This window comes from Sycon ciliatum, chromosome 5 (assembly GCF_964019385.1).
Source record: "Sycon ciliatum chromosome 5, ocSycCili1.1, whole genome shotgun sequence".
NCBI classification, from domain to species: domain Eukaryota; kingdom Metazoa; phylum Porifera; class Calcarea; order Leucosolenida; family Sycettidae; genus Sycon; species Sycon ciliatum.
This window is the reverse complement of record NC_088647.1, coordinates 15,719,196-15,728,980: the sequence shown is the minus strand read 5'-3', so window position 1 is coordinate 15,728,980 and position 9,785 is coordinate 15,719,196. Positions and strand designations below refer to the sequence as shown.

Genomic DNA, 9,785 nt, shown 5'->3' with positions numbered 1-9,785 from the left:
GGGGCCTGCCTCGGCAGTTTGGAGTTGCTGGGCTGCTACGAACTGCGGAATCCGATCCTATCAAGTGTCCGTTGCTGGGGTTATGGGCTCTTGACTCTACGACTACACGCCATATGCAGAGATCCCTGCAACCGTACATACCCCGTACCCGGCCGTCGTGGCCAAGAAATCCGATTTGTGAGCCGAAAGCAGCGCCAAGGCTCGTGCGGCCCCTGCGGAAATGGACGGGCGCATGGCAGCGCTGCTTTTGACTCACGGGTCGCATTTCTTAGGCCACGCCTATGTATGGCCATGAACATACATAGAATTCACGACTGCATGCCGAGTAGCCTTGCTCCATGGTGGGGGATCCAGTAGGCAGTACATTACTACATGTCCATTGAAGTCTTGCCAGATACTACAAGTAAGTTTTCTCTTCCCAGATCGAGGCAAGCGGAGTTGGAGGTCTTTCTTGGTTGCACTACAGCAATCACACAGCAGGTAAGTGGCATCCTTCTACTACATAATTATAGTACATTGTACCTCTAGTTATCAGGTTATCGATAGTCTGGCTTTTGATTGACTGGTAAGGTACTTTCAAGGCACTGGCTGCCCAGATCAACAGGCATTGTTTTTAGGTGCAGTGTATCCGACGTGCGGCTCGTGCACGCAATCACTTGGCCTCGTGCTAGTGCCAGTAGTGGCGGTAACAAGAGAACGAGTATGGCTGTAGATATGTCATGTAGCTAGCCAGGCACAGCACATTATGCGGTTTTGTGTGTCTTTGTCTGGCAGGAGCATGCGTGCCACGGCGTTTATACTCGTCTTTGTCTAGGCAGACTCTGCACCTGCGCCTTGATCCTAGAGCCTGGTGGCGTTCCTGCGGATGCGGAAAACTCGGCCTCCAATCGATCCCGAGTCTCCCGCGAACCGTGAAATTTTTATAATTTTGTCTAGGCGGGGATCACTTTGTGTTGTACTGTTATGGAGCCATGTACATACACGTTATGTATAATAATGTGAGAGATCATCTCGGCTTGGTTGAACAGACATGTTCTGTGTGGCTCTGCCCATACTCCATAGGGAATACGATCATGTACGTGTACATTGTACATGTCCTAGAGATAGCCCTTGGCGGTTACACTGCCCGGGCAGAAAAATCGGCAGGATTTGGTACTTTGTCTGGTACATTTCATGCACGTTTGGTACGTGGATAAAGAAGGGAGGTAATAGGTACACAGCAGATCGTGTAAGCAGAGCGGCCAACATCGCCTACCCGCTCAATTGTATCTAGTGTATAAAAAGGTTACTTTGAAGTAAGTTAGTCAGTAGTCGCTAAATAATTGTATCCAGTGTATAAACAAACCAGCTAAGGAAATGTAGCCTATGTCAGGCCATCAACATGCCTGAGATAGCTCGTGTCTCTGTACAATGTATTTGTGTTCATAAAAAGGACATACGATGGTGTAATAACTCCAGAGGGCTCATAACGGGTGGAAGCAAACTGGGTGCGCACTAGGCATTTCCCAAATCGGCCCGATTTTTTCGCCTAATCGGCTTTTTGAGCGGCTAAGAGAATGTCCAAATTCGGCCGTGTCATGAGCTCTAAAGTTAGAATTTGGCTGAAAGCGGTACTTGAAGTCACCTCTCGCAGTATAGAATGATGTACTTTTAGATGGACACTGTAGAGGCACTAAAACATCCATTTTCGGCGAATGCAGCGCGACATTTGTAAATTCGGCGGAATTATCGGCGATTTCTTGCCATTGATTTCGGTGTCTTTTCCTGCCGAAAGTTTTCGGAAATGTCTAAAGTCGCAGTCATTTTTCGCAGATGGCGGCTACAGAAATTGTATTTGCATGCTGTTGAGGCACCAAAAATCGATTTTCGGCGAATGCAGTGCGAAAATTGCGTATTCGGCGAAAAGATCGGTGATTTATTCAAAACCACTGTTTTCGGCGAATTTTTCGGCCGGCCGATTTGGGAAATGCCCTAGTGCGTACAGGAGAGATGAATTACTATGGGCTGGACCCAGTATGAATGGCAGTAGGCAGTGAAGTTAGTTCCACGTGGTACTGAGCCGTGAAAAATAGGAAGGGTGTATGTGCTAGCTCTAGTCTGCTGACGGAATCAGTGGTGGTGGGGTGTCAGGTACCGGCAGGTGCCATAGCTCAAATCGAATTTGAATTATTCGGGTAAGTCAAACACACTACATGTATAGTATCCTCCAGGGTCGTGGATCAGGCGATGGAGCTCAAGAATCAAGGAGGCACTGATTGTGGCTCCACCATGCAGACAGGTCCAATGGAAGTGCGCGAAAAGTATAGCTTTGGGCTCCGTTTGAGGAGGAAGCACGCAGTGCTTCCACAGAATCACGTGCGCCGTTTTGGAAGAAGCAGTCAGTTTCTAATCCTCAGATGTGTGGCCAACTGCTTGAAGGGGTGATAAAATATTCCAGAAGTCAGCTCTCTCTTTCTCTCTCTTTCTCTCTCTCTTTCTCTCTCTCTCTCTCTCTGTCTCTCTCTCTCTCTCTCTCTCTCTCTCTCTCTCTCTCTCTCTCTCTCTCTCTCTCTCTCTCTCTCTCTCTCTCTCTCTCTCTCTCTCTCTCTCTCTCTCTCTCTCTCTCTCTCTCTCTCTCTCTCTCTCTCTCTCTGTGTGTGTCTATGTCTGTCTATGTCTGTCTATGTCTGTCTATGTCTGTCTATGTCTGTCTATGTGTGTCTATGTCTGTCTATGTCTGTCTATGTCTGTCTATGTCTGTCTATGTCTGTCTATGTCTGTCTATGTCTGTCTATGTCTGTATATCTGTCTATGTCTGTCTCTTTCTGTCTCTTTTTGTCTCTTTCTGTCTCTTTTTGTCTGTCTGTCTCTTTCTCTCTCTGTCTGTCTGTCTCCATCTGTCTGTCTGTATGTCTGTCTGTCTGTCTCTCCCTGTATGTCTGTCTGTATGTCTGTTTCTCTCTCTCTCTCTCGTTCTCTCTCGCTCTTTCTCTCTCTCTCTCTCTCTCTCTCTCTCTCTCTCTCTCTCTCTCTCTCTCGCTCTCTCTCTCTCTCTCTCTCTCTCTCTCTCTCTCTCTCTCTCTCTCTCTCTCTCTCTCTCTCTCTCTCTCTCTCTCTCTCTCTCTCTCTCTCTCTCTCGCTCTCGCTCTCGCTCTCGCTCTCGCTCTCGCTCTCGCTCTCGCTCTCGCTCTCGCTCTCGCTCTCGCTCTCGCTCTCGCTCTCGCTCTCGCTCTCGCTCTCTCTCTCTCTCTCTCTCTCTCTCTCTCTCTCTCTCTCTCTCTCTCTTTCTCTCTCTCTCTCTCTCTCTCTCTCTCTCTCTCTCTCTCTCTCTCTCTCTCTCTCTCTCTCTCTCTCTCTCTCTCTCTCTCTCTCTCTCTCTCGCTCTCGCTCTCGCTCTCGCTCTCGCTCTCGCTCTCGCTCTCGCTCTCGCTCTCGCTCTCGCTCTCGCTCTCGCTCTCTCTCTCTCTCTCTCTCTCTCTCTCTCTCTTTCTCTCTCTCTCTCTTCTAAAACAATCATGGCACTGTGCCTCTCCTTATTCTCTCCATTGTCATTGGACATATTTGTCCGTTTTGGTCTGCGAATCCAAATTTAATAAAATCAACCTCACTATCACTGGCGTTTCCCGTTTCCATTCTCGGCTAATAGCTAGTGATCGAATATTAAATTTGATACTTTGGGGCTACCCGCGTACTTTGAAGTACTCGTTTGTGCGTGAAGCATCCGAGTACAGTCAGGGCTGTGTCCCACCAGCTTGTGTAGTTTCATACCGGTAGGAAGCACGAGTGTCTAACTCTAGGGAAGGTGTTGACTGTCTCTGCATGGATGACAGCTAGACCCATAGCTCGGTGGTTAGAGCATCGCTGGCCGCAAGCGAAGGTCCCTGGTTTGCGTCATCACTTTTCCTTTCTCTTCAAGGATATCACAGGGAATGGCTGAAATGAAAAAAATAAGACTCCAACTAACAAAGCATAAAGGTAACAAGATATCAACAGTTGTCACAAGGTGATTTAAAGCTTACCCTGGCTCATGGCCAGTGCTCCACCACCAAGCCACTGTGCAGGCATCATCCCACCCTGGCTCATGGCCAGTGCTCCACCACCAAGCCACTGTGCAGGCATCATCCCATCAGTGACCATTCTTATTATTCTTAGTCTTGATGCACAGTTAATAATAATAATAATCATAATCATCATGAAAAACTTTATTAGGATGACCCAAAGGCTGGCCGCCTATCGCGGAGTCCGTCGCAGTGTTGATTTTTTCCTTCCAACTCCGGTCTGCTTCTTCCTTGTCGGGGGGGGGGGGGGGGGCCTACATAAAAAGAATTTATCCTTTAGGATTCCTTTGGTTTTTGGCTGCTACCGCTACGCCTTGTGTATGTGTGCGTGTGTGTAAAAATGGAGAATGAAAAATAGGTATCCATTGGCCAGAAAACGGCCACTTCAATCAGCTGTGTGGTGTAGATCAGGCTCAAATTAGAGGCGGGCAATTCATCAGCCTTTCAAGCTGTTGAATAGTGTGTAATCCCAGCACAAGTTGCTATGTCTGACATAGCTGTTCGCTATCATCGCTTCCGCGATGGGCATGTGAAAGTGACTGTGCACATCTGTTTCCTTTCTGCTACAGTGTTGACCTTGCGAGAATCTCAGTTGAGGTGCTAGTGCTGACCTTCGGACACATAATGGAAGGTTTCAAGATTCTCGTTTGCCTGCTGGTTATCCAGGTGAGCCAAACTTCATGTGCTGGTTCATACATGACGTGAGACACCATGATCCTTTGAAGTTTATTTCTCATAGCCAAGCAAACTGAGCCATGGTCAATTTGAACTATTTTTCTGTACCAGAGATCCCGGTGTGTGCAGTGGGGCTTGTGAATTGCTTGCGAGGTTGTTTGCAAAAAATTGTCAGCTTTTTCTGCCTGGTCAGCTCTTAAAAGCGATTGGCAAAGGGGTTGTGCGGGCATCACTGCAAATTATAATTGTGCCTGAGTGAAGATTTACACTGCTCATTTTAAAAAGGAGAAGTTCACCCAAAACCGACCACTTCAAAGCTTGACATGATCGTGCACCATTCAATGGTTTTAAGAGTCCCAGGCTGATCGGAACACCTGCCACAACGGCTCCAGAGTTACCAGCAGCACTGACAGCATTGTGACGGCTGGGCATTCTCACTAATATTTGGTGACACTACGCTGATGCTCTAGCTTGCCCGGCTCTGCGACGCTGATGCTCTAGCTTGCCCGGCTCTGCGACGTCACAGAGATACATTTTGCCACTGCTGAAATTCTGCCTGATGATTTCCTTGCGCACTGCTCCGACACAGTACCAGTAGCTTGAGCAAATCACTCCAAGTCATTCCCCGTACGCCTACATGCATGAGGGAAGAGATTTGCATATTCTCGGATCGTTTTCGTCATGGTTACGTCGAATTCTACCCACATGGCCCAATTATTTCTGCATGGATCCGTAGACTCTTGGTCTGGGATTGTACATGTATGCCAGTCTTCTTTACACGGAAAGTCTAAACTGTAAGACCACCTCAATTAAAGTTAGCGAAATCTGGATTTTTGTTGGTTAGCGAGGTGAAAATTTAACGAATTCTAGCTGTCGAAACCCAGTGAATTACTGTGTATATGCATGCACATCGTTTTGCACATAACGACTTCAAACTTTAACGAATTGTTTAAATTCGTATGTCGTTAGAATAAAGTGTTCGTTACTGTGTGATCTTACAGTAGCTTCGACTAACTCAAGCTGTGTATGTGTTTTTTCTTTCTTTCTGACAGTTGATGCAGTCCACCAGCGTATTGACTGCTAGCATTGGACAGGGTAAGGTTTGCCATTAGGACTTGACGCACGCTTGCTCTATTGCTTGTCAAACCGAACCGCTTTCTTCCGCAAAAAGACGCGGCATACCTTTGCCTGCAGTACATCCAGAGCTGAAAGTTGCTGTGCAGTCATGCGGCAGTGCCAGACCGGAATTGCACATTCTAACGCAGGCAAAACATGCTGTTTGTATAGCAATAATGTTACAGATGGTGGTAGGGACCGTGCCATAAAGCATAGCAAACGCACTCTCAAGAAAAGGGACGAATGGCGTTATAGTGGGGATCATACGTCAGTTGCACACCTAGGTTCTTACAAGTGTCCACGCGACAAAGGTCGATGCCATTGATCCGAGGCTGCAGTGGTGGCGGACAAGAGCCTTTTAAAAGCGTGTTTACTAGTAGAGAGAACTGTTGTTTTCTCTGGGCCGGGAATGCGCCACCTACGGACTTGGCCCAGGTCTGGCAGTTGGACAGATCAGTCTGTAACATCTGCTGATTGTTGGACTGGATTGTGTACCTTACTCAAATTGGGGAGTGACGTCTTCAGCAAAAGTAGTAGGGCTGCGAATACTTTATAGCACTAGTAATCAAGTTGATTGATATAATACAAGAAAGAGAGGGGTGCTAGGTTAGACCCTTGGGGTACATTGCACGGTTCAGGGAGTAGTTGGTAGATGCAGTACGCATTATTGCAATAGGCATGTTATGTCTGCAGCAACCTGTTCATATCCAGAAGTTGCATGAACCACCGAAAATTTCTGCTTTTCCAGTATGCTTACCGTGTTGTTCCGGAGTATAAGCCACGCTTTGAAGGCTCGAAATTCACCCCCAAAAAAGGGGATTGTGGCTTAGGCCACCCTTTGTTAATTCATTGTTTAACGTCCTTTTTTTCGCGAAAAGGTACGCGGGAGGGCGGAAAAAAAACAAAAGCCCATTCCAAAAACTGGAAACCCCAATCAAAGATTCTGACCAGTAAAGCATGTGATATATACAATATTTCTGGGTCTAACGGCACTTGCAGGCATAGAACAACACTCTTTGATGGTACATTGGAGCACATGCCTGATGAATCCAACAAAACAGGTACATAGCATGGCGTTAGCATGTCATGAATTCATTACATCTGGATTTTTACTAGGACACACACCGTACGATATTTAAAAGCCAACAAAAAAAGAAAAAGAACACAAGACAAAGGCATGCCCGGGAGGCAAGATTATAAGTTTAAGGTCATGATCGGCACACTGTGAAACTACACAATCATGTATTTACAACTTCGCATATTATTGGTACTACTACTTTCTTGTTTTTTTTTTCGGTCGGAGGGAAAAAGGCACGCGGGCGCGGACGTTAAACAACGAAAAAAGAAAGGGTGGCCTTATACTCCGATGGCCGAATTAACGGTGATAAAATGCATAACTGTCTGTATTTCGTGGCAAAAATGGGGGGGGGGGGAGGGGCTTGTACTCCAGTGCGGTTTAGACAGTACTCCTGAAAATATGGTATACTGCACCGGATATGCCCTTTACTGCAACTAATACTTTCATCTATACATTGTTATGATTGTTGTGTGTTTGTCCCATGCCTATGTCCATTCTAAGGTGATCTGATTTTCACGGACGACGACAACGAAGCAAGCAATGCCACTTCTGTTACAGCGGCCCCTGCTGCTGGTTCCGATGTCTTGGATGGCGTCAGTGGCTCCGGCTCTGGTGACGGGCTTACCGGTGGCCTCTTCGGAGATTCAGCTTTTGTTGATGACTCTATTCTTTCTGGTTCTGGCAGCTCAGGCGCAAGTAAGTATAACATATTTCACGTTGATAGTTGGCTATGTTGTAGCAGTGCATTGCGGAAGTTACATCGGGAGCGTTTTGTACCCTCGCCTGCTGTGCCTGCCTGCTTGGCTAGATTTGCATTCAAACACGTTTCTGAGCGCCACGTGAGCGGCTCGTGTCCTTTCCTTTAAAAGGATTGTGAGTTCTAAACAAGCTTGAATCTCTTCCATATCACAACAACACACTTCAAAGAAGTGAATAATTATAGTGGGTTGCACACTCAGTGATAAGTAAACAGTGTATTACACACCATGCACATAATTACCATGACATCATGGTAATTATCATGACATCATGGTAATTATCATGACATCATGGTGTTTGTACTGAGTGCACACTGTGACTCACTATATTCATTGCGTTACAAAATACACACTGATTTTCTAATTCTTACGGAATAGATATGTCGTATGACCGTTCAATAATATCACGTGGTTTTTGCTACATAAATTCGGGCCATGATCAACAAGACCAGACCTATGTCTATGAGTCCAAACTTTAACTGACCCTGCTTTTCACTGGTTTGAGGGAAAGACCCTGGTTTCTTCATAGTTGATAGTCGTATAAGCAAAGCTCGCTGCTTTAGGAGCTGCATCCGGGCCGCACCTTGATCCATAGAAGGTCGTGGCATTCCTATGGATGCCGAAAACTAGGCCTCCAGCTGAGTCTCGCACTAACAGCGAACCTTTTTACTCAATCAATCTTAACGATTTAAAAAGTATGTCCACGTCAGTCCCTACCCCCCCCCCCCTGCCCCCCCCCTCCTTCTCTTGTGTAGCATGTCAAGGTGCGGAACCGCCGTGGAATGTACATCTCATTTACATTAGGTGGATCTGCATTTCTTTTCCAGCAGCTTGTTGAGCGTCTCGCACTCCTAAATGATAAGTCCGTTGATTTTTTTGGATACAGATCGTCGAGCACACAGCAACACAAACACCTAGTAGAGTTTAGTGTTCCTTACTGGTTCTTATGCTGTCCAGCGTCCAGCAATAGGTCACGCATACACACACACACACACACACTCTCACGCACACACGCACACACACTCAGACGCACACACACACACACACACATGCACGCGCACATGCACACATGTGTGTCCTCAACATATGGTCGCTGAGACTTGACACACACATGGTCACTAAGACTTGCTCCTAGACACATGTAGATGAAACGTTTGGTTTTGAGAGTTATTTTGTGCTGTACATCGCTCTGTTTCTTCTCTATGCAGATCCAACGAAAGAGACCGCAGATAAGAGCGAGTACATAGAATAGACACACCGGCACTAAAATACCAAGATGCTTTACCGAGGTTTTCGGGCCGAGATTTCCCATTAATTTTTTTGCCGTTTATTAAAAGTTATTTGCAGCATATGCTAGGTGAAGCTTGGCAATATGCACCAGTTTCTTAGCACACAAAGGAAAGCTTGTCAAGTGAGTCAATTATCGTTGCCCACATGCTACACGCTACATCCAGGCCATGTTCTCATGTCACCTTGAGTCCAGCGTGACACGAATGTGCAATTGCTCACGACAGCCTCCGTTGCGTGTCCTGCTATTGCTTATCAGTTAGTTGTTACGTCGGTCTGTCTGTGCGTTTGTCTTTGCAGCCATTGCCACTTTTCGTTTCATCTCTGTTCAAGCCTATTCCTTGCACTACTTATATTCAACCTTGAAACTAGCCTGTTTCATAGCATTTACTGCGTGAGTTGATGTAAAAGCAGGTTGCATGTCACATGTGCGTAGTCTAGCTACACAGGTGTCTCCTCTTTGCATGCATCAAAGTGAGAGCAGTATATTCTGCAGTATACAGAAGACTGTGCGAAGTCCTGTGGGATCTGAGAGGCTTTGGGATCTGAGAGGCTGTGGGATCTATGAGGCTGTGGTATCTATGATGCTGTGCGATCTGTGAGATCCACGCGGCCGGCCGTGGGATCTATGAGGCTGTGGGATCTGTGAGCCTGTGAGATCCACGCGGCCGTGGGATCTGTGAGGCTGTGGGATCATATGCCTCAATAGTCATCATCATCACCAACATGTTTTAGTATGTACAGTAAAACCTGGTTTAAGCGACCACCCTACGGTGCAAGCAAAAGCAATCGTTAAAGCCAGGTGGTCTTTAGAACCAGGTCCCACAGTGTGTT

General features: G+C 46.7%; 1 protein-coding gene across 1 annotated transcript; it reads left to right on the top strand.

Annotated features, from left to right (window-relative positions):
* The first annotated feature begins 299 nt into the window (after nt 1-299).
* Nucleotides 300-9,337, top strand: LOC135816630 (uncharacterized). The gene is made up of 5 exons (XM_065329793.1): nt 300-480; nt 4,607-4,703; nt 5,765-5,807; nt 7,408-7,602; nt 8,873-9,337. The coding sequence occupies exons 2-5, from the start codon at nt 4,662-4,664 to the stop codon at nt 8,914-8,916; spliced, it is 324 nt and encodes a 107-aa protein (XP_065185865.1). The 5' UTR covers nt 300-480; nt 4,607-4,661; the 3' UTR covers nt 8,917-9,337.
* The last annotated feature ends 448 nt before the right edge of the window (nt 9,338-9,785 follow it).

What these genes read in the sequence shown, in the direction of transcription:
- LOC135816630 (XM_065329793.1), top strand. Translation starts at nt 4,662, where the DNA reads ATGGAAGGTTTCAAGATTCTCGTTTGCCTGCTGGTTATCCAG. An exon ending in TTTGCCTGCTGGTTATCCAG is followed by an intron (nt 4,704 to 5,764) that starts GTGAGCCAAACT and finishes TCTTTCTGACAG; the next exon opens with TTGATGCAGTCCACCAGCGT. An exon ending in TTCTGGCAGCTCAGGCGCAA is followed by an intron (nt 7,603 to 8,872) that starts GTAAGTATAACA and finishes TTCTCTATGCAG; the next exon opens with ATCCAACGAAAGAGACCGCA.